General features: G+C 40.9%; 1 protein-coding gene across 1 annotated transcript in view; it reads left to right on the forward strand.

Moving 5' to 3' along the window:
- The window catches only part of HSD17B12 (hydroxysteroid 17-beta dehydrogenase 12), a 70415-nt gene that overhangs the window by 36392 nt on the left and 8355 nt on the right, over positions 1–25668 (forward strand). Inside the window, 5 exon segments of the mRNA XM_015864491.1 lie at positions 4263–4373; positions 9025–9089; positions 10001–10045; positions 17346–17380; positions 22790–22871. Coding sequence (XP_015719977.1) covers positions 4263–4373; positions 9025–9089; positions 10001–10045; positions 17346–17380; positions 22790–22871 — 338 coding nt within the window.

The following is a 25668-nucleotide window of genomic DNA, read 5'->3' on the forward strand; positions in this document are numbered from 1 at the left end:
AAAAGAACTGTTGATATCTGTACACATAGTTAATGCATTGTTTATTTGCAGACAGTGTGTGTATTTATCCTGTTGAAATTTAGCATAGTCAGGATCGGTTAGAGGAAGCTTAAGAGGACTGATGTGGCTCTTGCTTTTGCTGTATCCATCCCACCATTGTTAGCTTGTGAAGTTCATTAAAGTTAGGATTTGTAAAAGCTGGAAGTGACAGGTTCAAATTTTGGAAAACCTAGATAATGTTGCCAGGAAATCTGACATGCAGAGGAAACTGAGAAAGCCAAGATGAAGGCAAGTACATTTTAACATCTTAATGTCCTCTGGCTCAAAGTTGAAGAGTAAGAAAAGGATGTTACCTCTTCAGTGGCGCTACACTGACATGGTTGATATCAACCAGTCCATAGTGACAGGAATGGGGAAGAAAAATATGGTCATGTGAAATGACTGAAAAAGAAGAGATGGCATTTCATAAATTTAGTATTGTATAAGGCAATTGTTATGAATCCAGGTACACTGCTTTGAAATTTGATCATTTCTGCTCATGACAGGTTCAAAAACAAAACCACAGCAACTTTGCACATGGTGGTTTGTTTGTAATACTGCCTTTGTAGGAGGGAGAGGAGGTTCTTCAGTATATGTATACCCAGCATGAGATTAAAAAACAACGGTTCAAATGTTGGTCTGACCAGTTTATTACAAATCTTAATCAGGGAGATGGGGAAGGGAAGGCAGGCAATAGAAAAGATAGAAAGAGGCAAGAATCGCATGAAGTGGGGATCGTCACCACCAGGATCCAGCAGTGGTCCCGTTGCAAGATGTTCTGATGGCCCAAGGCAAAAGCGCAGGGTACACAGATGGTGTTGTGGCTGGTGTTAGTTTGGAATGTGCCAAGGAGATCACCCCCACAAGGTTAATCTGGTGTATAACGACTCAGTGAGAACTGGGGCTGCTACTTATTGCCTGCCTAGTTTGGAATCAGCTGCTTTGGTCATCTTGGCAGTGATGTTGTTAGAGCTTTTAATTAGAGTGGTTTCTTTTTGTAGTACCTTCCAGTATGAGCTTGCCTACTGGACTAGCTCGTCATATTTCCAGCAAAACAGCAGGCTGTTTTCAAACCTCTTACTGTAGAGACTCCTTGTGAGTCTGGATGTCAGACACTGAAGACAGTACTCATCACAGGAATCATGAACTTGTGTAAGATGGATTAGTTTATTGATTCTGGGTTGACTTCTCGTAAGGTTGCTTCTTCATGTAATTTCTGCTCAGGCCCTGCTCTGTCCCCCACTGCTGATTCATTCAGCCTTTCAACAGCCATTAAGGTGTTTTGTTAGGGCTTTGTGGTCAGCAGCTTACTTCCCCAATGACAGTGTTTGCTGAAGTTCCTACATGCTCTTATCAGACTACAGAGATACTGTTGTGCTTTGTCAGCCTGTTACTAAATTAACAGAAGTCTTGGCTAAAGTAATACGGGCCCTACAAATTAGCTGGAGAAGTGTGAGTTTAGGCTAAAACCTTTCATTTGTAGGGTCAAGGCTGTTCTCACCTGGGATATTTGGTAAATGAACAGGGAGAAAATTATTGAAACACCAATGTGTCACAACTGAGAAACACAAACAGACCTACTGAGCTACCTTTCCCATCTCTGAGACCATATGGCTTGGGTGATGACTGACTGCTGCAAAACTATTGATAATGTGATGGATTATATTCAGTCCTTTGCTAAAAAAGCATTTAAAGTACCAGGTTTGAAGATGAAATATCAGATTCACTTGTCAATAAATCATCGAGAATGCTGGACACGCAGGCACCTATTATCAGATGCTTCAAATGTTCTGGTTGCTGACTGCAAAACATGGTTTGCTCTCCTCCTTCCATTCATTGTGGTCCCTGAGTACTTCAGGGTCTTCAAGCTGGAAGCTCCAATACCAATCTCAGTTTTCTCTTCCTGAATGAAGAGAAGTCCAGTTGCTGCTGGGCAAGCTGGGTTAGAACGTATCCTCCTGCTGCTTTCTCTGCTACACTTTATCTCTTTGGAGATAAGATGAAGTTCTGTTGTCTTTTCTAGCTCAGCTGTTAGAGTGCATCTTAGTCCTGTGTAGGGGGAAGGAAGCTCCTTTTCCCACTGTTCATACAGAGCAGTGCACACCTCTTCTCCCCAGCACCCTGTGCCCTGACTGCTGGGATGAGCTTATGCAGAAGTGACCTAATGCTGTTTGCGTCACTGTTTGACAGAGCCATTTTATCAGATGTATCTGCTAGTCTTTTCTCTGGGCAAGCGGCTCATCCCATCTGTTGCAAATCGGGGGGCAGAGCATGGGGTTCTCCAAAGTTACATGATGGCTGGCTGCTGACACAGGGTGGAGGGGCAGAGGCAGGCCGTTGCATGGAAGCCTGCTGTGGAGGGAAAGCTCAGTGCTGGCAGCGAGAACTGCAGTGACAGTGTCCTGGCTGTACCGGGAGACTTCTGTTCTTTGTGTGTTCCACATGTTCTGCTACCTGCCATCAGCCTACAAAAGGTGCTGTGTGTTTTTGTACAGGGCTCTTGCTCAACTGCCTTGCATGTAATGGCATTAGCTATGTTCCAAAGGCTTGAGGAAGGGGTTTTACGTGAGCTGCAGTGTGAGGGCTTCATTTTTTCTATTTAAGATTTTTCTGTCAAAACCCTTCTCAGTATCTCTGTAGTAATTTCAAAAGGTTTAGAGGATAAATCATTAACGATCCTAATGAAGAATGCTTAGTTAAAAGGGTCAAAACAACAGAGCAGATCGGGGAGGGTGGTGTTTGTGCCCTTTAAACAACATGCACGTTGCAAAACATCTGAATGGCTGCGAAGACAGCTGCAGATACTGTACAACAGCTAAAAATGGCATGTGTGTGGATGCGTTCTGCTTTGATTTTGCCTGACTGGTCCCCTCGTACATATTTGATGTGCCTATAATGCTGCCTTTAATTTGGTGTCCTGTAAGAATTTGAATGTGTATGTTAAATATTAGAACAGCTGTGTCTAAAAATAGAATCGTTCCCCTCCCTCCCCCCAGTGTTGAACTTGATTTTCTTCTTCTGACGCGATCACAAGACTGCTGCTGCAGTAGGGGCTTAATGCTATTTACGTCGTCATTTGACATAGCAACATCTCTCCAGGGATTTTCAAACAATGCAGCTGTTCACGAGAGATGAAGGGGCTGAGGGAGGGGAGAGGGAAAAGAGGAGAACTAATCCCATCTGCCATTAGGGATATTGCAGTGGGGGGGTGGGGAGCAGCCCAGCGAGTTCAGGGGATTCATGATTCTGCATGAATGGACGGCAGCATCACGGGAGCTGCGGCTTTCCCTGAATGGCAAAGAGCATCACGGGAAGCGAGCTGCTCCTAATCTTTTTGTGAATGATTCTTTTCCTTTAAATTGACACTACTTTTATGAATGGCCATGGGGGCAAAATGCTGCAAAAGCCTTCTTGGGATGGATGCAGAGCACTTAAGGAATGGGGTGGAATCTGGGTGCAGCAAACTTCTGAAATGCTTCACTGTTAAGCTGCTGTTTCGTCCTTTTGAAGTCCAAGAGGACATTGTACTGATGTTAATTAAGGGTAATTAATTTGGCTTGATGGGAGCAGAATTGTTCCTTCTGTGAGGCGTTTTTAGCACTTCCCTTTTCTGTTTCAAAATGCAGTTGGTTATACGTATTTTTCCCATTCCATTAGGGAAAGAGATAAAAGCACATCAGAACGGTTTAAGAATGATTGAACTTGCAGTTCTCCTCTTGTTCACCCACACGTTCCCTTTATGTTTGAAATACTGAATATTTAAAACATTTTATGGCATCAGAATTGAAAATGGAAATGAGGGGCAATAAAGAATTGGTTTGCTCGATCTGAAGCAACTCACCATTTGCCTTAGGTGGGAAAGTAGCGTCCTTGTCAAGTTGTACTTGGATGCTGTTGTGTGTGTACGTTTCCTGATTTCAGCATTTTTTGCCTTCTGTGCAAATCTGTATAATTTGTTTTCTTGCCATCTTCACGGTCCTTACAAACAAAACGTGCTGAATCTTCAGAGAATTAATGTTCTCACCAGAAGTAGCTTAACATTGCGAACTTCTTGAGCAGGTTGTGTTAAAATTCAAGGATTCCTGTTGAAGAAGCAAAAATGTTTTGGTGTAATATTAGCTACTCAACGTGTTGTTTTACGAAGCCATAACTGACAGATTTGTAGTGTTTGAATGCTAATCCAGCTATTTCCAATTTATTGTTTAACACTTCTCTTTTTCTAGAGAAGAAGTACAAAGTGGAAACAAAAATTATTGTGGCGGACTTTGGAGAGAAAGAAGACATTTACAACAGAATCAAGGCTGGACTGGAAGGCCTGGAGATCGGCGTTCTGGGTTTGTGTTTCATCTCTTTAAATTCTCGCACTGTGTTTTGTCCCAACATGCTTACTGACTTGATCACATTTGGAAGTTGATTGAAAGCAATTCACGAAAGCTGATGGCTTGCCTAACTGAAACTATGTCACTCTGTGCTCAATGTGTTTTCTTTGTATCCTGACGGTATACTGCGTAAGCCACTGCCTGCATGTGTGTTCAGGTTCTAGGAACAGAGGTTTATTGGGCATCTTCCGTGTGTTACTATGCAGTTGTTGAAGTCTCCTTCAGCTAGTTACTGCATGCATAGTTATTTGATCGTATGTCATCTCAGAATCTGAGCTAGCTCCATATAGTTTGAACTTCACAGCAGAGTCCTTTGGGAGAACAGTTAACTTTTAATTAAAAGCTGTTAAAATTCAATCATTAGAATATAGCATCAAGTAAATGAGTCCAGCTCCAAAAGTTCTGAGTGCATTCTGATGGTGGTGGAGAGCTGCTGGTGTTCTGTTGGCACAGACTGTGGTAGCACAGAGCTATAAGTGATGCAGGAGTCCTTGGCAAGACATAGTGATGCATCCAGGTGTATTGCAGGGTGTAGAGCTCAAGTGCCACAAATCAAGAGGAACTGGCATAAAGCGATCAAGCGATCTACCTGACTTTTGCCTGAACTGTGGGGCAAAGGCAGTTTCCTATCGGTTTTCTGGTTCATTCTGTAGAAGAGCATATATACGAGTGCATAGCCTGTATTTCTACAATTCTTCTGAATGGGGATGAGAACTTGTGGTGCTAAACAGAAGGCACGACATTTTTATCAAGTCTTGTGGCTCAGATGCCTGCCAGTATATGTCATCTGTTCAAGTCATTTTGGTGCTACAAAACTCATTTTGCTAACCCAAAGTGCAGTAATTGGAATTGAAACTATATATTTTTTAAATCATATTTCAAAATAAATTTATCACATGATAATACAGAAGCTGAGATTTCCTTCTAATAGATGGGTCTTGTTTTATAATGCCTGTAAATAATGCCCCACAAATAGTATTCATAAAAACTCAATATAAAAGTGCAGTTGTTAAATGATAAAGCATGGAACATTCCTGGATACTCCTGACAGATTTGAGTGTGTGCAGCTCATGTTGTCCAGCATTTAATTACTATAAAAATTCAAATCCATCTGAAGTGGAGTAACAGTAAGTGTCAGCATCTTCACTACATGTTGCATGTAGAGTGGTTGCCTTGATTTGCCTTGAATGCCTTTGCCTGAATGCCTTGATTTTTCCCTTTCTGAAGGAAAAAATTTCCAAAGCTTTGAGGATTAAAGTTAATGTTTGTTCTTATCTGTCCTTAACTAATTGTTAGAGAATAGCAAACCTTTTTACTATGTGAGATACATATCCAAACTGAAAGAGCTTCTGTTTGTTAGACACCATAAAGTTATGGTGATGCATGGAATTGTGGAAATCAGACTTTTTATAGATTTTGGGCACCAAAGCAGTGAATGTGCTTCAAGTTGTGTAAGCTTATTACAGGAAAACGACACTCCTGAAGCAGAGCCTGCTTCTCTCTTTTATTTGCACAAGCACCTTGACTAGAAGCATGGTAAAAATAGCACCAAAATGCTGGAGAGTTGTGTACTCTGTAGCTGAGCTCTTTCACCATCTCCTTGCAGCGCTGTCCAGCTCAGCTCTACAGACGTGTTTTTTTCTAACTAAGCAGGACTTTCACTACCAATTTTAGTAGGTCTTCTGCCTAGAGATCATCGGATTATTTGATACATAGGGTTTTTCTCTTTCTCTAGCTATATCTGCATTGACCAAAACCACTTGTCAGCGTGATTTTTTCAGCACTGACTGTGGGTACTCTAGAAGGACGATACTTTAATTTCTCGTGGCAATTGATTTCATGCTTTATTGCCTTATATTTTAAATACTGTAGCTGTTTTGTGATCCGGAATACAGCTTTTACTACTCTGCGTTTTGCATGTTTTTGTGAGGAAGGTGTAGGTTTCAATGAGAACAACCATGAGGGATGGGTTCTCAGGTTACAGTGTATTTTCCTCTTTTGGCCTCATGTGGAGGCTATAGCTGTGAGAGCTCTTGGTTCTGTAGCGCAGTTGCTGGTGACCTATAGGAAATTAGTTTTAATCTTGCACTTAGACAAAGATGTCTCCACCCATATGGCTGAAGATGGAGCTTCTGATCGTATGGTTGCACAGAGTTGAACTAAAGTACTTACAGATTGGAATCCTTGTAAACTTCTTATTTGGAAGCTTCTTCTCACCCACGTACGGAGGCTAAAAGAGTTTGCATAATGTTTTTGCTGTGTGTTCAAAACAGCGTCTGTCAGTGACTTCGAACATGTGCTAGCTACAGCAATATGTTAAACAAGCAGAGGTGGGAAATCTTTCTTTCGTTCTTCTTAAATCTCTGTAAGTCTCAAAAGGCAGTAGAGCTGGGCAGTTATCGTACCCTGTTCTAATCCAGATCTTCTGAGGTAAAATATGCCTTCACAAACTGCAAATTGATCTTCTGTAAAAAAAAAAAAATCGATAAATAAACCTGTTCCAAAACAGCAGCAAAATACAATCTGGTAGACAAACATGATGGTTAAGGCTGTAAGGGTACGTATCTGGGTGGCAGTTTCTAATAGCCAGTGTGAATTTTGTGTGACCATCTCTGTAGCATGGGTCATATGCAGTGTGCTGGCTTTGGAAGAAGCAACCAAGGGCAGTCCCAAAGCTTTGCCACAGTTTATAGCAAAAATCCTTTTCAGAGAGAGAAAGTGAAAAATAGCTTAATTTAGGATTAAAATTAGGAAAATACCTTCTGGCTTGCTGTGGAAATAGTAAGATTGGACCTTCCTCCTTTTTAAAACTTTTCCCTCTAAATATAGCAAATGTCTGCTGGGAATTTGCCAAACTCCCTGTGTAAGCCTTTGTAAAGGTCGTCCAAAAGTTAAAATTTTAATCACAACCTGATTAATCAGCTAAGGGTTTCCATAAATACATGAAGAGGTCTGAGCTAGAAGTGCTGTCCTTTGAGAGGATTCCTGAATGAAGTTGGCAAACTTCTGCCAGAATCCCTTATGCGTGCATATCCGGAATGTCTTGTGATGCTTACATACCCTTCAGTCTGGGTGTTAAAATGAGGGCTTCTGGCAGAGGTGTAGGGGCTTAAAAAAAAAAAACCCAACCAAACAAACAGAAAAACCTGAAATCCAACCTGCCACACAAAAATGGCACCAGTACCCACTGAACCTTGTTTCTTACCCTATTGCTGCCCTAGAGCAGTGCTGCCAAGCTTATAGAGCCCTTCAGGATTGTCTGGGGTGTAAGACGCTATGGATATGTAAAATGTTGCCACAGCAACCAAATGTCACAAGTTTCACTTGCGTGAGATGAACAACGGATACTTAAGAAGCGGAGATCCCATTTGCTTGGTTGTTTTTTGTTGGTTTTTCTTTTGGTCTCCATACCGATATGATCTATTAAGTCTGAAGAAACAGACTGCAGAGCTGCATTGTTCTCTGATGATACCAGAAGTTTAGTGCTACTTGGGGTGAGGCTGGAGGATGAGTGCTGGGTTCTGGTCTTAGAATAAAACCTTGACAGTTGCAAGTGTTGCTCAGGAAAAAATCAGGTTTCAGTAATTAATATATTCTTTCAGTTAATTTGAAATGCTGCTGATGGGGATGAGCTGTGCAGATATGAGAAGCATGAGGGTATGACTGGGAGAGTGGTGTGCTGCAGTGGGTCTCTGTGCAGTGAGCTGCGAGCCCAGGGAGGGGGAACCAGGAACCATTTCTAAAGGCAGAGACTCTCTGTCAAAAACACTGGCTGCTTAATGTACACAGCCTGTCATTAATGTGATTTCTTCTCGCTATGAGCCGTGCCTCCTCCTTCCCCCAGCTTCTCGGGGAGCTCAGTCACGCCTGGGCTCTTGCTGCCACCTACTGTCCTCTGCTCGTCTCCTCCTCTCCTCTTTTGTCCGCTCCTCTCTTTCTTTTGGGAAGCAGGGTTGTTCCTTGCCAATGCTCTCTTGGACTGTCATGGTTTTGCAATTTTGTAATTTTGCTATCAGTATTCCACATCATAATCATGTTTTTATCCCATTTCTCTTTTTTTCCCCTTCCTTTCCGGGCTGGGGGGCCCTACAGGGTGGCTCCCCCTGTCACGGGCATAGGTGAATCTAGGTAACCCATGACATGGGCCAAAAAACCCACCACACACATTGTTTTTCTGCACTGTTCTAAGACTGAGGAAGGCCTTGGACATGTCCCAAGGCCATCCTGAACCTGCACACCTTGCAACATGTGGGGAAGGGAGGCCGATGTCCAAAATAAGTTTTGAGGGAAATTGCTATTGGGATGTTTCTTCTACCTTAATTTTGCTTGGTTTATGTCAAACAGCCCCACTGACTGTCTTGCCGGCCTCTGTGGGCTCTTCATTGGGCAGCAGGTGCTCAAACCACCTGAGAAGTGACATTTCATGTTCAGGATGGCTCATGTTTTTGTTCCAGGGTTCCACTTGTGTGTACGTATATACTTACAGTTAAGGAAACTTGACTAGAAGGGTTAAATGATTCAAATGCAGCAGTTTAAGAGTACTACAGACAATCGGTAGTCAAATATTAGAAGGAATTTACATAAAAACTTCTTGTTTTCATTTCAGTAAACAACGTGGGGATTTCATATTCTTATCCGGAATACTTCATTGATGTTCCAGACCTGGATAAAGTGAGTGATGATGATTATTATTATTTCTGTTACTTTACAGTGTTCTCAGTGTTTGTTCTCTCTACTTAATGGATAAGGCAGAAGTATTTAGGTTTGGTTGAAGTACCCCAAAGAAGCAAATTTTCCTGATTAGAATGCATTCCAGAAAGGTTCTTAGAGGTTTACGTAAGCAACATGTGCAGCTTTTACTAGGTGGGGTGGTCTTTTAAGAGATATAAGGGATGGAAGTAACTTTGGAATGGAAGCTGCCTATTCCAGAACATGGATTGCAAACTTAAGTTGGGCCAGAGGATACATTTTGTACTGTAGAAACAGTTGTGGTTGACTTGACTACTTTGTAATCATTGGTTTTGAACACTTTCACCATGACTTTGAGCTAATGGAGTTTGGAAATACTGTATCCATTGTTGGGTTCTTCTCCCTGCTTCACTGTTACTGAATGTATCTCTTGGGGCTTTTTTCTTGTACACCATCCACTAAACTTTGTAACAAATACAGCAAAGGATAAAATTAACGTGATAAATGAACTTAGGTGTCTAAAACAGCATTATAAAATGGTGAAGAGCAAAATACAAACATAAATATGTGGACATATGACTGAAATACCAGAATTTACTGAAGTTCACAAGTACTGCAAATGGTGTGAGGAAATTCAGTGTCAGTATGATGTATCTCTTCTTTATGAGTGTGAGGTCCTAATCAGAAATAAAATTTGACCATAGTAATTCAGAGAGTGCTTTAAAAGTCTATCGTCACTCCTGATACTGAAGCAAGAAGGTGTGGAGTAAAGCTGGATGTGGATGTTGAAGAGTGAGATTTAATTTATCCTGGCAGTTGCAAACCAGGCAGTCTGTAAATACTGTTCTAATAACTTAAATCAGAATGTAATGCAAGTCGTTGTTTTCTTGCAGATGATCGACCAAATGATCAACATTAACATCACGTCTGTGTGTAAGGTAAGTGCCCTGCTGCCAGCACTTATTCCTGAAATCCTAATTCAAACAATTCAAATTCAGGTGTCTAAAGCATTACTTTCACCTATTGGACTGCAGATTCAATTTTCATTTTAGTGTAACTCAGCACTTGTGGTTCTTGCAGCAGATTATTTGGGTAGTTATTGAATAATCTGTTACTTTACAATGATGTGTACTAAGATAATTCTTAGCTAATTAGGAGAGTGTGATATGTACACAAAACAGTGCTTCTTTATGTTTATTGTTCTGGTCCTTCCTGTAAACCTTTTGTTCTTTTCCTTCTGTGTCTGTGTTCCTTGAGGTAATCACCGTTGACTGCTGCACATGTAAGGCTTTTGTACGCTGTTGTGAGAAAGCACAGTTATACTTGCTGTGAAATGAAAACCCGAACTTACAGAACTGTGTGATAACTTTTGAAACAAAATGCTTTCCCTTTTTTGAGATAGATATGTTGTTGTTTTTGTTGGGAAGAAATGAATAGCACTTAAGGCTAAAAAGTGTAACTGTTGCATTTATTAAAATGAGGTCCATTCACAAAACAGTTTTTCATTGTGATATTTCAAAGCTGAACCGAGGTCAGTGCTAATGGCAGCTGCTTAATGTGACATAGGGAGTCAGTTACTGTGTTAGCAGAGAGTGCTGCAGAAACTCCTTGTGATTATTCACTGCTAAGCCTCAACTTTCTTTTCAGCATGATAAAAAGTTTGCATCCCCAGTAGCTGAGGGTTAACCTTTTGCCTCCTAGCCCAAATATTAGGTGCTTCAAATGTGGCTTGAAAGATTTGATTTGCATGCAGCTGTTTTGATGAGGTCAAGTACTGAATTCATTCAGTATGGTGCTCTCAGGGAGCTGAAAATGTAGGTGTCTATGTAGGTGTCTTTTTGCCATGTGTGTAGGCTCAGGACTTCTGAAGGTAAGCCTTCTGTAGGATTTGTGCACCTTGGTTAAACAAGGCAAACAGTGAAAAGTGCAGCCCTTGCATGACTGAATGGTGCTGTTGATGTCAGTTTGCTGCTCTCACTTTCCTGTGTATTTATGTGGTGCTTCAGAACAACTTGTTATGGAATTATGTATAAAACTTGTTATGAAGAACCACTCTAATATCATTTCTACAACTTTTCTGCTTAAAAACACACCTGACAAACTCCAATTTCTTTTAATTGAGGTTTGTGGCCCACGGGTCTTGCTGTGCACCTACACGATTTGCACCAGGGAGGGCTGTTGTTAGTGAGCACCTTTTACTGTTTCTCTTACAGAAGCCATTTAGCAGACATTCCCCCCTGCCCCAGCCATTGTTAATACAGTTACACCAGGTGTAATCAGTGAACTGCTACGGTGTGACACATGTGCTGTACCAGCAGAGGGAGTGCACTATTCAGCGATTAAAGGATTTGGGGTGTCGATCCTCCTGGAAACATTTGGTCAGAACAGAAGGGTTACAGCTGAACTTCTTTAATATGTCTTTCTGAAGATGATAGACTGTGATGATTTGAGGTCTGCATTGCTGGGTATGCTAAAATTCAAGAGAGTTGCAGCCAGATTATCTTTGTTTCCAGAACGAACTTGTGCTGCTTTGTGGCTCGTTTCTCTGTGTTTATAGTCAGTGATGTTCAACTGCAGTTAGCAGATGTATGATTTCATTTCTGGTAAGTTTTGTGTTGTGTCAGCCTCTGCGCATTATAATGTGGTTATTCCCACACGTGTAAAAACTTGATTATCTAGTTCCATGAGACCGAGTGTATGTTAGTGCTTTTCAATATGTTTGAAAACTTTCCTTGACCATGAGCAGCTGATGCTACTGGGTATAATCGCAGTCTGAGCATAAGCTTCTAGGCTTGAAAATGTTCTTCTTGCATGAGCCTGTTGTGTAATTAAACAGTAGGCATGCCAGATGCTTACTGTTTTGGGGAGAGGAGCACATTAGAGATATGTACCATCTGCAAGACTTTTTTTTCCCCTGTTTTTTTTTTTTTTTTTTTCCTTTTTTTAAAAATTTTTTTTCAGGAGAACACATAAAAGTAGGAGAAAAAGTAATCTTAGGAAAAAGCTGTGTCCTTTCACATAGATCTTTGGGACAGGATCCCACAAGCATTTAGTTTGGTGTTTAATGGAGATATCACCTTATCACTTATTTTCCAAGAGTATATGCAAAATTAAATCTCCCTTAAATTAATGGCCTGCTTAACCTTTTTTTCAGCTCTAATGTTTCTAATGCAATGTAACTTCCCCTCATGTTTGAGAACATGTATCCTGTCACAAGATACTAAGTATGTGAGAAACAAATGGCGAGTGTATTGTCTCTGTTTGCAGTGTGACAGTATGCTAATTGCATTGGGAGTGTGGCATAAACGTGTGCTCTGAAAAATGTGTGGGACTAAATAGTTGAGGGGGTGCTGGCTTAGCGCTTGATTAAGCAAGGAGTCAAATTGGTTTGAAAGCCATTATGTTGTAGGGGGAATGTGGTTTTCAGGCGTACAGGCCAGACTTCAGTTGGAAATTGGCATTATTGGAAGAAGGGGGAGGGTAAATGACATGCACGTACACACTTTGGTGTCTGTGCTAATCTTTGCCATCATTACCTTATTTATGTTCTGTACTGAGTGTTAAATATGAAAGGACAACAGGCCTACCAGATCAAGGTTTTTATTCATCACTGTATTTGAGAGTCTTATAATTTGCTTAAAACTTTAAAAAACTATAAACACTCTATGTTGAATTGAGATGTGGTGTCAGCTGACTCTCAGTGGAAGAGAAAGGTAAATTGCACCAAGTTGTGAATACCTGGCAAGACAAGGGAACAACTCTAAGCAGTGCCAGAGAAGTTGAAGATGGAGTTTGGGACAAAAACAAATAGCAACCTATGCAAAACTGAGAGGAGGAGGAGCAGCTAGTCTCTCTGAGAAAGGGGAAAAGTTCTTTTGTAGACCTGTGCTTAAAATGGTTGTATTTGTTTTGTATTGGAAAGGATAATATCAAACAGAACATATTTCTGAAGGAAGTGGCAACACTGGCTTTTGAGAAGAGGGCTGTGTGTGTGTGTGTGTGTGTGTGTGTACCTTACCTCTGGTCAAAGGAGAACTTTTACTTTTATATTCAAAGTCATAAAGGAAGGGGGAACTGATGACTTAGCCAAGAAGATAATGCAAGTTTGTAGCAGAGAAGTACAGTTCCCAGTACTTGGAAACGGAAGAAGTAAGTGTACTGTGAAGGTGGTCACGAGTATCACTGAAATGGTCCTGAGGGAAGTGTTGTTCAATGGAAAGTCACTGGCAATGGACAATTGCTTGCAGCTTATTAAATTCATAAATAATATGAATAAATGCTTGCAGCTTATTAAATTCATACTACACTTTGTGTATCCTATGCCCCTTTTTTGCTTACTGACTTTGTCATGTAGGTTATTGTGTTATTTTCTGTAGAATGACTTTAGTTTTACCCCAAGTCAAACACGAATGGTTTGTATTTGTAAAAAGTGGCAAGTACAAGCTGCATTAACAAATTATTTTTTGAGAGAGATGCATTATGAGAGTTTAATAGTAGATGCTGATAATGGCACTCATGATAATTCAACCAATAGTGCAGGAATACAGTTCCGTGGTTCTTTCACAGTAAGATCTGTGTGTGAGAGGTGCATGGGCACAGTGTCAGCTATCTATCTGTGAGGTGGCTGAGTGTTTGTGTTAGTCAGGGCTGTATTATTTTCATCTACCAAAACAAAGGAGCAGGACACCAGACTCTGTGGTAGTTTTACTTAGAGGTTTACCTGTGTGTATGTGAAATTATTGAAAAGCAAACAGAAAACACCAACTAGTAGTATTGAACAGTTTTATGCAGTATGTTTTGCCAATCCATACAAGCTGTAAAGTATTGACAGCTTCTGACACTAAGTAGTCTGTCTGGAGCAAATTTTTCTGGCACATGCATGCACCTACATTCACACTGTGTTCTAATTGAAGCTTTTGAAAAGAAATAAGATATTTGTTTGTGTGAGTAGGCAGGTTCTCTATAGTTTAGTGTCTGGCTACTCTGTCTGAAATTACGGAAGCCTTTGGGTTCTTTTGGAGCATTCGTGAGTTCTACTACAGCACATGTATTTCCGTGAAAGTAAGCATTTCGTTCATATAGCTCAGGTGAGTTCAGTATCCACCAGCCAAAGGCAATCTTAGGATAGTTCCCAGCCTCTTCTTTAAGTTTCCTACCACTGTCTCCTTTATTAGATTGCTTTTAGAGAAAAAGTATTCACATAGAGTTCTCCCATGTCCTACACATCAAGTCCTGTGGACTCAGACTTGTAATACATCGGTATTTATTAAACTGACATCATTGCAGAACTGTATATCTATAAATCAGACCAAGCAAAACATTTGGATTCTTTCTCGGGGACACATGTATTCAATTCTAGATTTATTTGTTGTAGAACTGCCTGTTTTGGAATTGCATGTCTGAAGTTATAGCTGCTGAAGGCAAGGGTGTTAACCAGTTTGGCTCTTTTGGATAAAGATCATGCAAGCAATTATTGAATGCGATCATGAGTGGTAAAAATTCATTTTTGCTAAAGTTTGCTTTCTTTGTGTGTGCAATGTAGAGATTTGCCAGATAATCTGAAAGTGCTTACAGAATGCTTTGCCAGTGTTCTTACAGTAGTGCTCCTGCATTACTGGAACAGCCTTAGTATGTACTTGGCTGGGTGAGGTGAGACTGGCTCAAAGGGCTGCCTTCTGTTACTTAGTAGGTTTTTGTTATTGGTGTATTGTGTTTTTTTTGCACAAAGATACTGAATATTCATATATCCCTTTTGACATGTTGCAAGATGTAAATACAGATGGGAAAAAACAGTTTTGCCTTTTTTGATGGAATTTTGAAGTTCTCTCAAAATACTCATTTTAATGGAGACAAATGGAGGTGATGTTGACTATGAAATCTGGTTTTGCCATCGGTGTTTTTTGAGGGTGGGGATTCACTTGCCCATCCAGCTGAGCTTTGGACACAGATGGTGTAAAACAAAGCTGCAGGGGAGAGCATTGGTGATTTCCACTCGTGTTGTGCACCTACTGTAATGTTTCAGCTGTCATTGTCTTCATCATTTTTAATTTGTATCAATTGAACATTAATCATTGTGGGTTTTTTGTGTGTACTCTCATTTGGATGTTGGTAGTGAAGTTAGAGCTGTTTACCAGCTTGCAGTTGGAATTGAGACCCTAAATGCGTAAGTGGGGACTTAGGACTAAAAGTTTCAAATGTGATCCTCTCTGTATTACGATGGAGCTGCTGTACTCATTTTTCAAACCATTTTGCCTAAGGGGAGGCAATTACAAGCCACATCCCCATGTCAATCTGTGAAAACGGAATGCAGCATTATCTTACCCTGACAGGCAAGAAGCAATATGCCACTTTTTGCCAAGAGATCTGTGGTAGAGATCATAAAGTTTGTACAGAGAAAAGATCTGCCAATCTTGAGCTAGTCTTAAAATCAGCAGAATCGTTCATTATCCTTTAATATTAAAATTGGTATTTTCTCATTTCTTTTGAAGTATTACTGTGTGAGAAAGCTTGTGCATAGTTAGAGTTCATTTTGAAGTTGCATCGGACCTGGTTAGCTTGGTGATGTTTACCACCTCAGGAAAAACTTAGTTTGATTTTTGCAGCGATGCTGGGAGTTGCAGGTGTCAGCAGCCCACACGATGACTGTAAGGTCTGCTCAACCCTTGTTTGTGCAATGCCCTGCCGTAGTTGTCATGCAGTGTATCCGATAGTTCACAACTAAAAAATAAAATCAAAACCAAAACTAGATTCCACCTTATCTAAATGTTCATGCAACAGTAATACTAATATAGCTTGCTACAGAAAGTCAGCTTTCTTTCTTTTAATAAGTGCTTGCAGATGTTTTGTTCTCCATATGCTTTTTTCCCCTCCAAAGCTTCATATTTTAACTTATCAAGGTAATTTGGTATTAGTGGGAATACTGCTATATTTTAGTCATCAAGCATTTTGTTTTTTGGAAAATATCTTTGTTTAAAGATGTGAAAAGTGACAATTTATATTTCTGATCTGTCTTTGGTGTCAGTCAGGATGCTCACAAACAGGGTTGGCTGGGAGTGAGGTAGTTGTTGGCAGAAACTGAACTTTGACTTTATGATTTTTTTACAGGCATCAGTTTTGGATTCAGTTCATAGTTAAGGATGGTAACAGTTAATATTAGAAGGACTGGTTTTTCTTGCAAATTGAAAATTCATCTTAGTTTGGGCCAGTGCTTTGTTTCCCTTTCAAGAGCTGCTGGGTCTGCCATTGGGAAGCTTGTTATAGGATTACAGCTCTGGAGAGGCTTTCAGCTGGGTTATAGATGGATTGCTCACAGCTGTGGTAAAGGCAGAGTGTGCAGAGCAGTGGGGAAGTTTTCCTCTGCACAGGGGAAATTTTCTTAGTGCAGACACCTGTGTAATCAGCAAAGTAAGGTTCTAGGCTCTTAAATGCTTTCAGTATGCAACATATTATTTATAGCAAGCTGGTGAAAAACTAGGGCTATTCAGAGCTCGGTTCTGAAGTAGTGCCCTAGAAGCTCATTTTCTGTGTGCTTCATATAGTAATACTCTTACACAAAGGCAGCCCTTGATCAGAAGCAAACTGAACTTCTTTTGCCTGCCTCCTAACAGTAATGATTCTTACTATGTTAATGCTGTTAAGCTTTACATAGTTTATTCTAAAATAAAGGAAATGTGTTGGAGCAGTGAGTTGTATTGACATGATTCTATGATTACAAGAGCTAAAATACTCCAGTGTTTTTGGCCAGTTCTCTTGCTGCTCCACAATTTAGTTGTTTTTTGTTGTTGTTTTGTTTTTTATTTTGAAATCAGCCATTTAGTAAAACTTGCTAAAATGCATCAGCATAGATGGTAATTTTAGTCAATCATAATAAATATAGATGGTCTTTCTGGGGAGAGAAAGATCATACGCATATGATAGTACTCTGGTGTTTCCATCTTCTTTAGAAGCCATGGATGCTGCATGGTGGTGAAGTCATTTTTATTTATTCTTATTGCACTTATTGTACTTATGCTGCTAGCTGGCTCGGTTCACCAGTTTCAGTACACACACTGCTTGACAGAGCCAAGTTATCCAGGTAGAATAAAAATAAACTGCCTACGCAAAGTATGGTCTCTGCTTCCCCGAGCTGTGGCTGGAGTGGAGGGGGTGGCAGCTGCTTCTGGGAGGAAGGGAGGCTTCCCTGTTGCTGGCTGTCTGGTGCCTGCATTCTCAGCCATCACGAATGTTTTCTTTTTGCAGATGACACGATTGGTGCTGCCCGGCATGCTGGAAAGGTGAGTCACACTACCACTATCCAGACAAAGTCATCATTATTTATAGGGGAGAATCCTTTCTTGAAAAATTCATTACTGTGACTAATCAGCCTGGTCTCCATGTTTTAATGGCAGAGTAATGCTGGGTGAGTCACGCTGATGGTGCATGAATCATCAGACGGTGGAAGCCTTTTCCACTCGATTCCCTTTTTATTTTTCCTCTCCCTTCTCCACTGTTGTGGTGATTCCTTTTAGAACAGAATTAAAAAGCCCGTCTGACTCATCAGCACTAACTCAACAACCTGCTATTCTGAGGGGGTGGTTACAGTTCCTGGGAATAACCTTCTTAAGGCTATTTCTCTAAGTCATTGTAAGTAAAATGGATGCAAAGAGTATGTTCTCGTTATACAGTACGAGGTATATTGAGGAAAGTCTGTGATCATTTGGTGAAGTAGAATTGGAGACCAGCTCTTTAAAAAAGGAGTTAATGCACACCACTGTCACTGCAGAAGACATGTACTGACTTCCTAGGCAGCTCTCGGGTGAAACTAAAGGCACCCAGGTTTGGTGCAGTCCCTCCAGGCTATTCTGTAGCTGGTGTTGACTGTTGCAGGATGTTTGCTGTCTGCTGCAGCACTAACCCTGGCTTGCTGGGGATTGCTTTAGGTTAGAGCTGAGCTGCACTCACAAAAAAAAACAACAGAAAAAGAAGACCGGAGCAGTGGGGCCCAGGTAAATCTCATGAGGTTCAACAAATCCAAATGCAAGCTCTTGCAACCCTTACTACCGATACAAGCTGGGGGATGAAAGGATAGAGTACAGCCCTGCCTAGAAAGACCTGAGTGTACTGATGGATGGGAAGCTGGATATGAGCCTGCAATGTGCCCTCGCAGCCCAGAAAGCCAGATGTATCCTGGACTGCACCAAAAGAAGCGTGGTTAACAGGTTGAGGGGGGTGATCCAGTCCCTCTCTTCCACACTAGTGAGGCCTCAAATGGAGTACTGTGTCCAGATATGGAGTTCTCAGTACAGGAGAGACATAGGCCTGTTGGAGAATGTCCAGAGGAGGGCCACGAAAATGATCCAGGGGAAGGACCTGCAAGGTCAGGTGAGAGCTGGGACTGTTCGGTCTGGAGAAGGCTGTGAAGTGACCTGAAAGTGGCCTTTCAGTATCTAAAGAGGAGCTACAGGAAGAGAGGAGGTGGACTATTGAGCAGTGTCTATGGTGGGAGAACAAGGGAAAAAATGGCTTCAAATTTCAGGAGGGTAGAATTAGGTTGGATGTAAGGAAAAAGTCTTTTACACTGAGGGTGGTGAGGTACTGGAACAGGATGCCCAGAGGTGTGGTGAACGTCCCATCCCTGAAGAACTTAAAGGCAAGGCTCGACAAGGCCCTGGGCAGCCTGATCTAGCTGTGCATGTCCCTGTTCATTGCAGGAGAGATGCACTAGATGACCTTTAAAGATCCGTTCCAACTCTTAAGGATTCTGTGATTCTATGATAATACAGGTGATAAATGATAAATGAGGAAGGCTGTGTAAGACTATGCATGATAGTTACTTTGGTATTACCTCCAAGTGAATACTATAGAAGGAGCATATATATGGGGCAAACCTCAAAATATGACTATTTAAGGGGGGAAAAAATAATTTATTGTATCTTCCCACAATCTGGAAGTCTTCACTGTAGATCAGAGTTCAATTATGCTAGCAATGGAGAGCAAGTATTTCAAATCTAAAGTGAAGTTTCTTCATGGGTAGAAACTGTCACAGCTAGTAGCCAGTCTGGGAGCTGGTACTTAGCACATCAGATTGGTGACAAGCTTAGACTGATTAGTTGAGACAATTTGGAGGTAAGAATGGAAGCAGAAGAAGGGGTTTATTTCATGCAAAGAAACTTGATTTAGAAAAGAAAACCTCAGAATCTGGGAGAGCTGATTATTGATATTTCCTGAGGCTGAGACTGAAGATTGCACTGCAATGGTGGAACGTAAGGTTCAGAAGTCAGATGTTATGCCTTGCTCAGGTCTTCTAAATGGCAGATAATGGCACGTGGCTTTTGTGAAAATGTTGTCCTTCTGAAGATGCCGATGTGACCAGAGCAATCCTTTGTAGGGATTTAAGGTACTTTCAGTATGAGTTTTTGGAGTTCTAACAGCAACTTATTGCCTCAGTTTCTTCCTTTGTCTGAAGAAACATTGTAGTTATCCATTTTGACTGAGATTGATCTCTTCCATTTCACAGAGGAGAATGATGCATATTCTGCTTGCAGAATGTCCTGACTTTGTTTGATATTACAGTAGCAGAGGTGGTTTGAATGAAGGCAGGGCCCAGGTTTGCTTCTGACTACCCTTGAGCAAACAATCGTGTTTCTTTGCCTCACGATTCCTACCTCTACTGGCTCACCTCAGGAATCCTAAGGACGGCCATTTGGAAAGAAAGGGTTAATAGAGATCAAAAAAAGAGGAGGGTTTACACATCTGGAATGCTTCCACCTGTGTGAAGCCACTTCACATGGCAGGTCCATTTGAGTCAAAGCCATGGTTTCTGTCCCACTGCTGCTCCCGTGTGTTCAAGGAGGACAGTGCGCTGAGCACTCGGTCACATGGTGCACCATGGCATCTCACACCTATGCTGCATGCTTTGGTGTACCTGGGGGTTGGCTTGACGGTGTTCCTAGACAAATGCAGAGCTGAGTAGACATGCTTTATGTCCAGGACTGTTAGCAGAAAACTCAGCAACATCTTGGTATATCCCTTGCTTATTTGTGATGAGTACCACAGCATCAGATGACTGCCATTTTTGGTAATGGCATTTAGATGCTTCTCTGGCTCTTCTCCTGTGCTCTAGATTCGTACAGTGACCATTCATAATCTGCATCTTCCAATTCCACTTAAATGAGCAGTTCCTCTGTCAGTTTTCAGGCAGCCATCTAGGTGAGAGACTTTGCAGAACCGAACATCGAGCCTCAATGTCTTTGGGCACGCAGCAGCGAACTCGGCTGACTGTTTCTAGACAAACACCCAACTCTGCTGTTTACTGCTGGGGAAGTAGCAAGTGTCTAATGACATTAGGGAGGAAGCGCTCCTTCCATGGCATGCAGCTGGAGCAGGCGCTGGCTGCCATGGCAACGGGATGGCTCTAAATATAGCAGCAGCCGTGGGCTGCAGCGTGAGGGGTGGGCTGGGTGTGGCCTGCTGCCCTCGGGGTCCTCTCTACAGCGCTGCTGCTGCGTTGGGTTGGGAGCAATTGGAAGCGTCTCCCCTGAGTGCCCGTGCACCCCTCCATGCATGCTTCTTAGTTGCACAGGGGAGTCTTGTCCTCCCTAGAAATGCTTAACCCTCATCAAGTCCTGTCAGGCTTCGTCCTCTGTTCTGTGTCGTGGTGGTGACTCCTCCAGTCTGAGTGTAGGGAGAGCGCTGCCTCCATTGGATCTAGATTTCACGGTCTTTCACTTCATGTCATCTTCCTTTTTTGCGTTATGGGAGGATAAATCAAGATCTTGATCTTTGTTATTCATTAGTCTTTATAATCTTATCGTGGGCTCTTCTTAATAGTCTCTTAAGTATCTAAATTGAACCCTTTCACCTTGCTCATCTATCAGGGCTTCTTTTTCCTCCTTTTCTCTTTTTTTGTCCTGTGTTGGGAGGGACAGAGAAGAATTCTGCAGACGTGGCAGGACTTGGGTGCGATGGACGTGTCCCTGCCATTCCCTGCCTGCCTGCCTCACCTCAGGCTGCTCTTGGTGACGGCCACACAAAAGAGAACCAATTCCTTGGTGACTTTAGTCGAGCTCTTCAAGGGAACAGAGAGTTGATGTAGAATTCTGCGAGGGCTGTGATTAATTCACATTATTTTCTTTAGCAAGTGCAGTTGGTTTTGTTAATATTGATTTTTCAGCAGCCATTCTGTAGTCTGCTCACATAGCCTTCTTAGCTTTATAAAAAGTTCCTTGTGGTATTCTCCAATCAGGTAATCTCTTAAAAACTGAACGAATACTCATTTCACTGCTAAGCTCGTGGGTAAATATCACAAGCACCACCTGTCTTGGTATGAAAAACCTCTAGCATCCACTGGTAGTCTTCTGCTGTTGTGAAAACTCATGATGAATTTGTAGCCTTGTTTTTTTCATATTACATATTTGGATCCACGTTACTACTTTGCTTGACCAGAAGAACCTTGCAGGTAATTCCTTGTACTCCAAGAACAAAAAGTGAACAAAACAAAAGTGTTTGAAGACCTCAGTGACTGTGAAATGTTTATTTTCTGTCATGTCAACTGTCTTATTTCTAGAACTAATTCCCACTTGTATCATGGCAGAGGCCATGAATCTGTTGCCACAATTCTCAAAGAATCGTAACATTTTGTTTTTAATTGTTGCTTAAGCTCAGCAGTTTGTTTTTAAGATGGTTCCTTAATTCATTGTGGCAGTGGTGGCATAGGCTATACATAGGTGAACAAATGTGATAAGAAGTTTGTGAATCTGCAGCAGCTGTGTGATGACCTGCATGCATGTTCTTTCTCTGCACGAGACGCAGAAAACCTTATGGTGTGTTCAAGCAAACTGGCTGAGGTCTGCTGTAGGGTAGGAAGAAGCAGAGGCAGCTTTCACTGGACTCTTTGCTCCTATCCTCTAATAGCTTACTTGCCCTAATTTTTTCTTTAATTAATGCTGATTTCTACTTAGCACTAAGTAACAGGTCTCCTTTTGTGTGTAGAACAAGTCAGAGAAATGGACGTAATCAAAATAGTTAGTGGACTGGGAAATCCAGGAGTCCTAGTGTCTGTCCTAGCATCACATGCTTTAGAAGTGCTTGACAGAAGTGGTAGTAGCTAGTTTCAGGTACTCTTACCTAAACATTATAGTGGAATACCTGAAATATTACTGTAACATGGCTCTAAAGTAATTCTTTTATAGTCATCCATTGCATATCTTCTACTCTGTATTAAAACACTGTTGTATTTAAGTAGTAGATTCAAATGCTTGCTATCTTAAACATCCGTCATGAACGTAAAACTTGGAAGGTATTTTATGCCAAAAGGAATTATCAAAGTATAATCTGTGTAACAAACTTGTCATTTCTGCCACCTTAACCCAAGGTTTAAAAGTTGTCTTCTGAATTCGTGCCAAATTCTCCCGATTGATTTTTTTGCATAGTTGAGCTCAATATGCATATGCTGGAGCTGGATTCTCTTGCTGCATTGACCTTGGAGTTATTCCTGATTTATACCAGCTACTTGAATACTTGCATTGTGCTTGAAGGCATATTAGTAAATTTCAGTTTAGAATTTGATTGAAGTTTTTAAACACATCTTAATTATCTCAATTGCATCCTAAAGATTTTCTTAGGGCTTGCATTAATTTTATGAAACATGAAAGGTTTTTGTTGTTGTTGCTGCTTATTTCATTGGAATTTATCTTCACTTTCAGATCAAAAGGGGTAATCTTGAACATCTCATCAGCTGCTGGGATGTATCCAACTCCACTGCTGACTCTTTACTCTGCAACCAAGGTAAATATTCTTTTGTACGCTGAAATCAAGTGTCAAATGTGAGCCAACACTACAGGAATAAATGTTTTGGTGTCCATCTAGTGGTGCTTTCATGAACTAAAAGTTCTAACATAAAATTTGCAAATAGTGGAAAACGGAAGATCAAGATAAAAACGAATGCAAAGGCTTGCTGGCATGGAAGCTACTGTTTTATATATTACATCACATACACTCATCACGTGACAATTTTATATACTGCATTGCACACCACAAAGGTTGTTACTGTACCAAGCAGTCTTAATGTAAGGTTGAGGAAGGATGCTGGCAAAGTTTAATTCAACTTCTTGTTTTGAGACTTTGAAACAAGTCTCCTTGTCTAGTCTTGTAGAAAATAGGTACATATGGTAAGGATGTATGTACATATATATTTAAGTAGGATTCTTCTGGCGCTTTCAGGAAACAAACGTTTGTCTTCTTTTTTGATTGTTTGCACTTTAGTTAAGAGAAAAGATAGAGCTCTAGTTCGTTGCTAGTACCAAATAACTATCTCCTCCTGAGTTGTTGGCCACATGTCCTGCTAATGTAGCCTAGTATGTGGTTTGTTTGTCTTGCAGTGAATGGATTATTGGCTTACCTTCTCCCTAGCAGCCACCATAAATTCCAGGTTCTTTGCAGCAGCACTGATACTTAGCCAACATTAAGACATGGGGCTATCCTACTTGGTATGCAGAACTTTGCACTTCACTCTGCGCCAGTTAAGAAATCTCATGAAGTTTAGCAGTCATCCAGTTGAACAGGGTCCCTCTGGACTGAAGCTCTGCCGTGTCAGGCACTCCATCTAATTTTGTCGTCTGCAAATGTGCTGAGAATGTACTATGTGCCATCATCTAGGTTGCTGATGGCAGATATTGAAGAGTATAGGCCTTGGTATTGATCTGTGGGGTTCTGTGCTTGTTACTAGCCAGATGTCAAGCTATTAATCACGGCCCTTTGAGCCTGGTGGTCCAGACAATTTTCTATCTATCCAGCAGTTTGTTCTTTCAGCACATATCTGCTCAACTTCCAAATGAGAATGCTGAAGATGATATCAAATATATGCTCTCTAGACATACAGCATGTTATTACTCAAAATCTACATTTCATGTTAAATTTATTGCTCCAGTTTCTCATTGTGTTATCTGGAACAATTTTGACTTTCTGCAGCCAGGGTTAATTTTATTTCCAGGGTATGTGTATGAGCTTCATTTGTTCAACGAAAAGATCTGTTAACACCCCAATGGCAAAACATGGGTTCACAGTATACGTAAATGCCTCTTGCATCTAGTTTTGTTATTACATGATATTCAAGCAGTATAGCACTGTAGTTTTATTTAGATACACCTGACAATTACCTTCAATACTTAAAGTAAGTTCAGAGTTTAATCAGAAACTTGGTGGAACGTAAGTGCTTTCAGTCAGTGTTGTTCATGTCAGAACAGAGTTTCCTTTAAACTCTCAGCTAAGTTTTCATATATCAGGAAAAAAACTTAGCATGCTGTTTTATTTACACTGAAGAAATATTAGTGCAAGTAAGGGATATTTAAGTTTAGAAATTGTGGAAGCCTGAATTAGCCATAGCTGATAAAATTGGCTCTTGAAATAGCTATTTTCTGACAGCACAGTTTGCTTTAATGTGAAAGGTCACTTCTGTTGTGGCATTGCCTTCAGCTTTATCAAATGATGTGAGCTGCTGATTTTAGAGATAATATACCTTAGGCTGCTTTGCCTAGTCTTTTTTTCAATTAGAAGCTCAAATATTCCTCCCTTCCTCCTAAGAAACTCAATTACAGGCTAAGTAATCTGCCTATTCTCAGCACTGCTCACCTTCTACCATAGAAAGATTAGTAAGCATGAAAGTGACTCCACTAATGTAGCTATAGAAAGACTGTATCTGCAATTTCTAGGTTTTTTTCCTCATCTATATAGGGGGGTTTTAAAGTATAGTATCCTCCAGGTCTAAGTCAATGGCTTTGGCTAATCGTCAGGAACATAAGCAGTCCAAGTCTTTAACCTTCATGTAGAGAATTCCCTATTAGATGCTTTAAAAGCAATCATATTCCTGCTTTTTGACCGGCTTCCCTATCTACCTGCATTAATACCAATGCAAAGTGAAAGATGTTTTTTCCCACCACTTCTCAAGTATTTGGATTTGTTACTAGATATCCAAGGAGAGGAAATTGGTTCTTGTGTGCTGCATTTATCTGTTTATTCAGAGGGTTCTTATTTAGGACTTTTTAAAGTTACGGGCTGTTGGAGCACTTTTGAACATCTGGAGTTAAAACAACCCAACTTGTCTTGAAATGAATTCAAGCTTGAAGAAGTAAAAAATTCAGTGTTTATTTGGAAACTGGAAGTTGCTTGTTCCTTTTCATGTAAAACAAAGGTTTCCTTTATTGCTAAGCTCGCACTGAGCGGTAGAGATGACACTCTTTATGTGGGCTCTCCATATTTGAAGCAGTAACTGATTTCAGGACTGTCATGTGGAAGCAGCTAGAACTCTGAATTATCAAAGCACTTTGTGATTAACAGAACTTAGCTTGCTTGTTTGTTTGTAATAGATTATTGATACAATCTGCTGTGCAGTTATCACGCATACATCTGACAATAATGTTCAGGGGCTGCACCAAACTATTTGCTCATATATACAAGTTCCTTGTATTGCTGGAGTAGCATTGCTAGCTCTCTCTAATCTTTGCCGGTAGGTCTGATTTTCAGAGACTTGATGTTGAGTATTGTCTTTCATTAACAACTTACACTGGTGGGGAAAAGAGAAAGAACA

The sequence above is a fragment of the Coturnix japonica genome, chromosome 5 (assembly GCF_001577835.2).
Source record: "Coturnix japonica isolate 7356 chromosome 5, Coturnix japonica 2.1, whole genome shotgun sequence".
Taxonomy (NCBI): domain Eukaryota; kingdom Metazoa; phylum Chordata; class Aves; order Galliformes; family Phasianidae; genus Coturnix; species Coturnix japonica.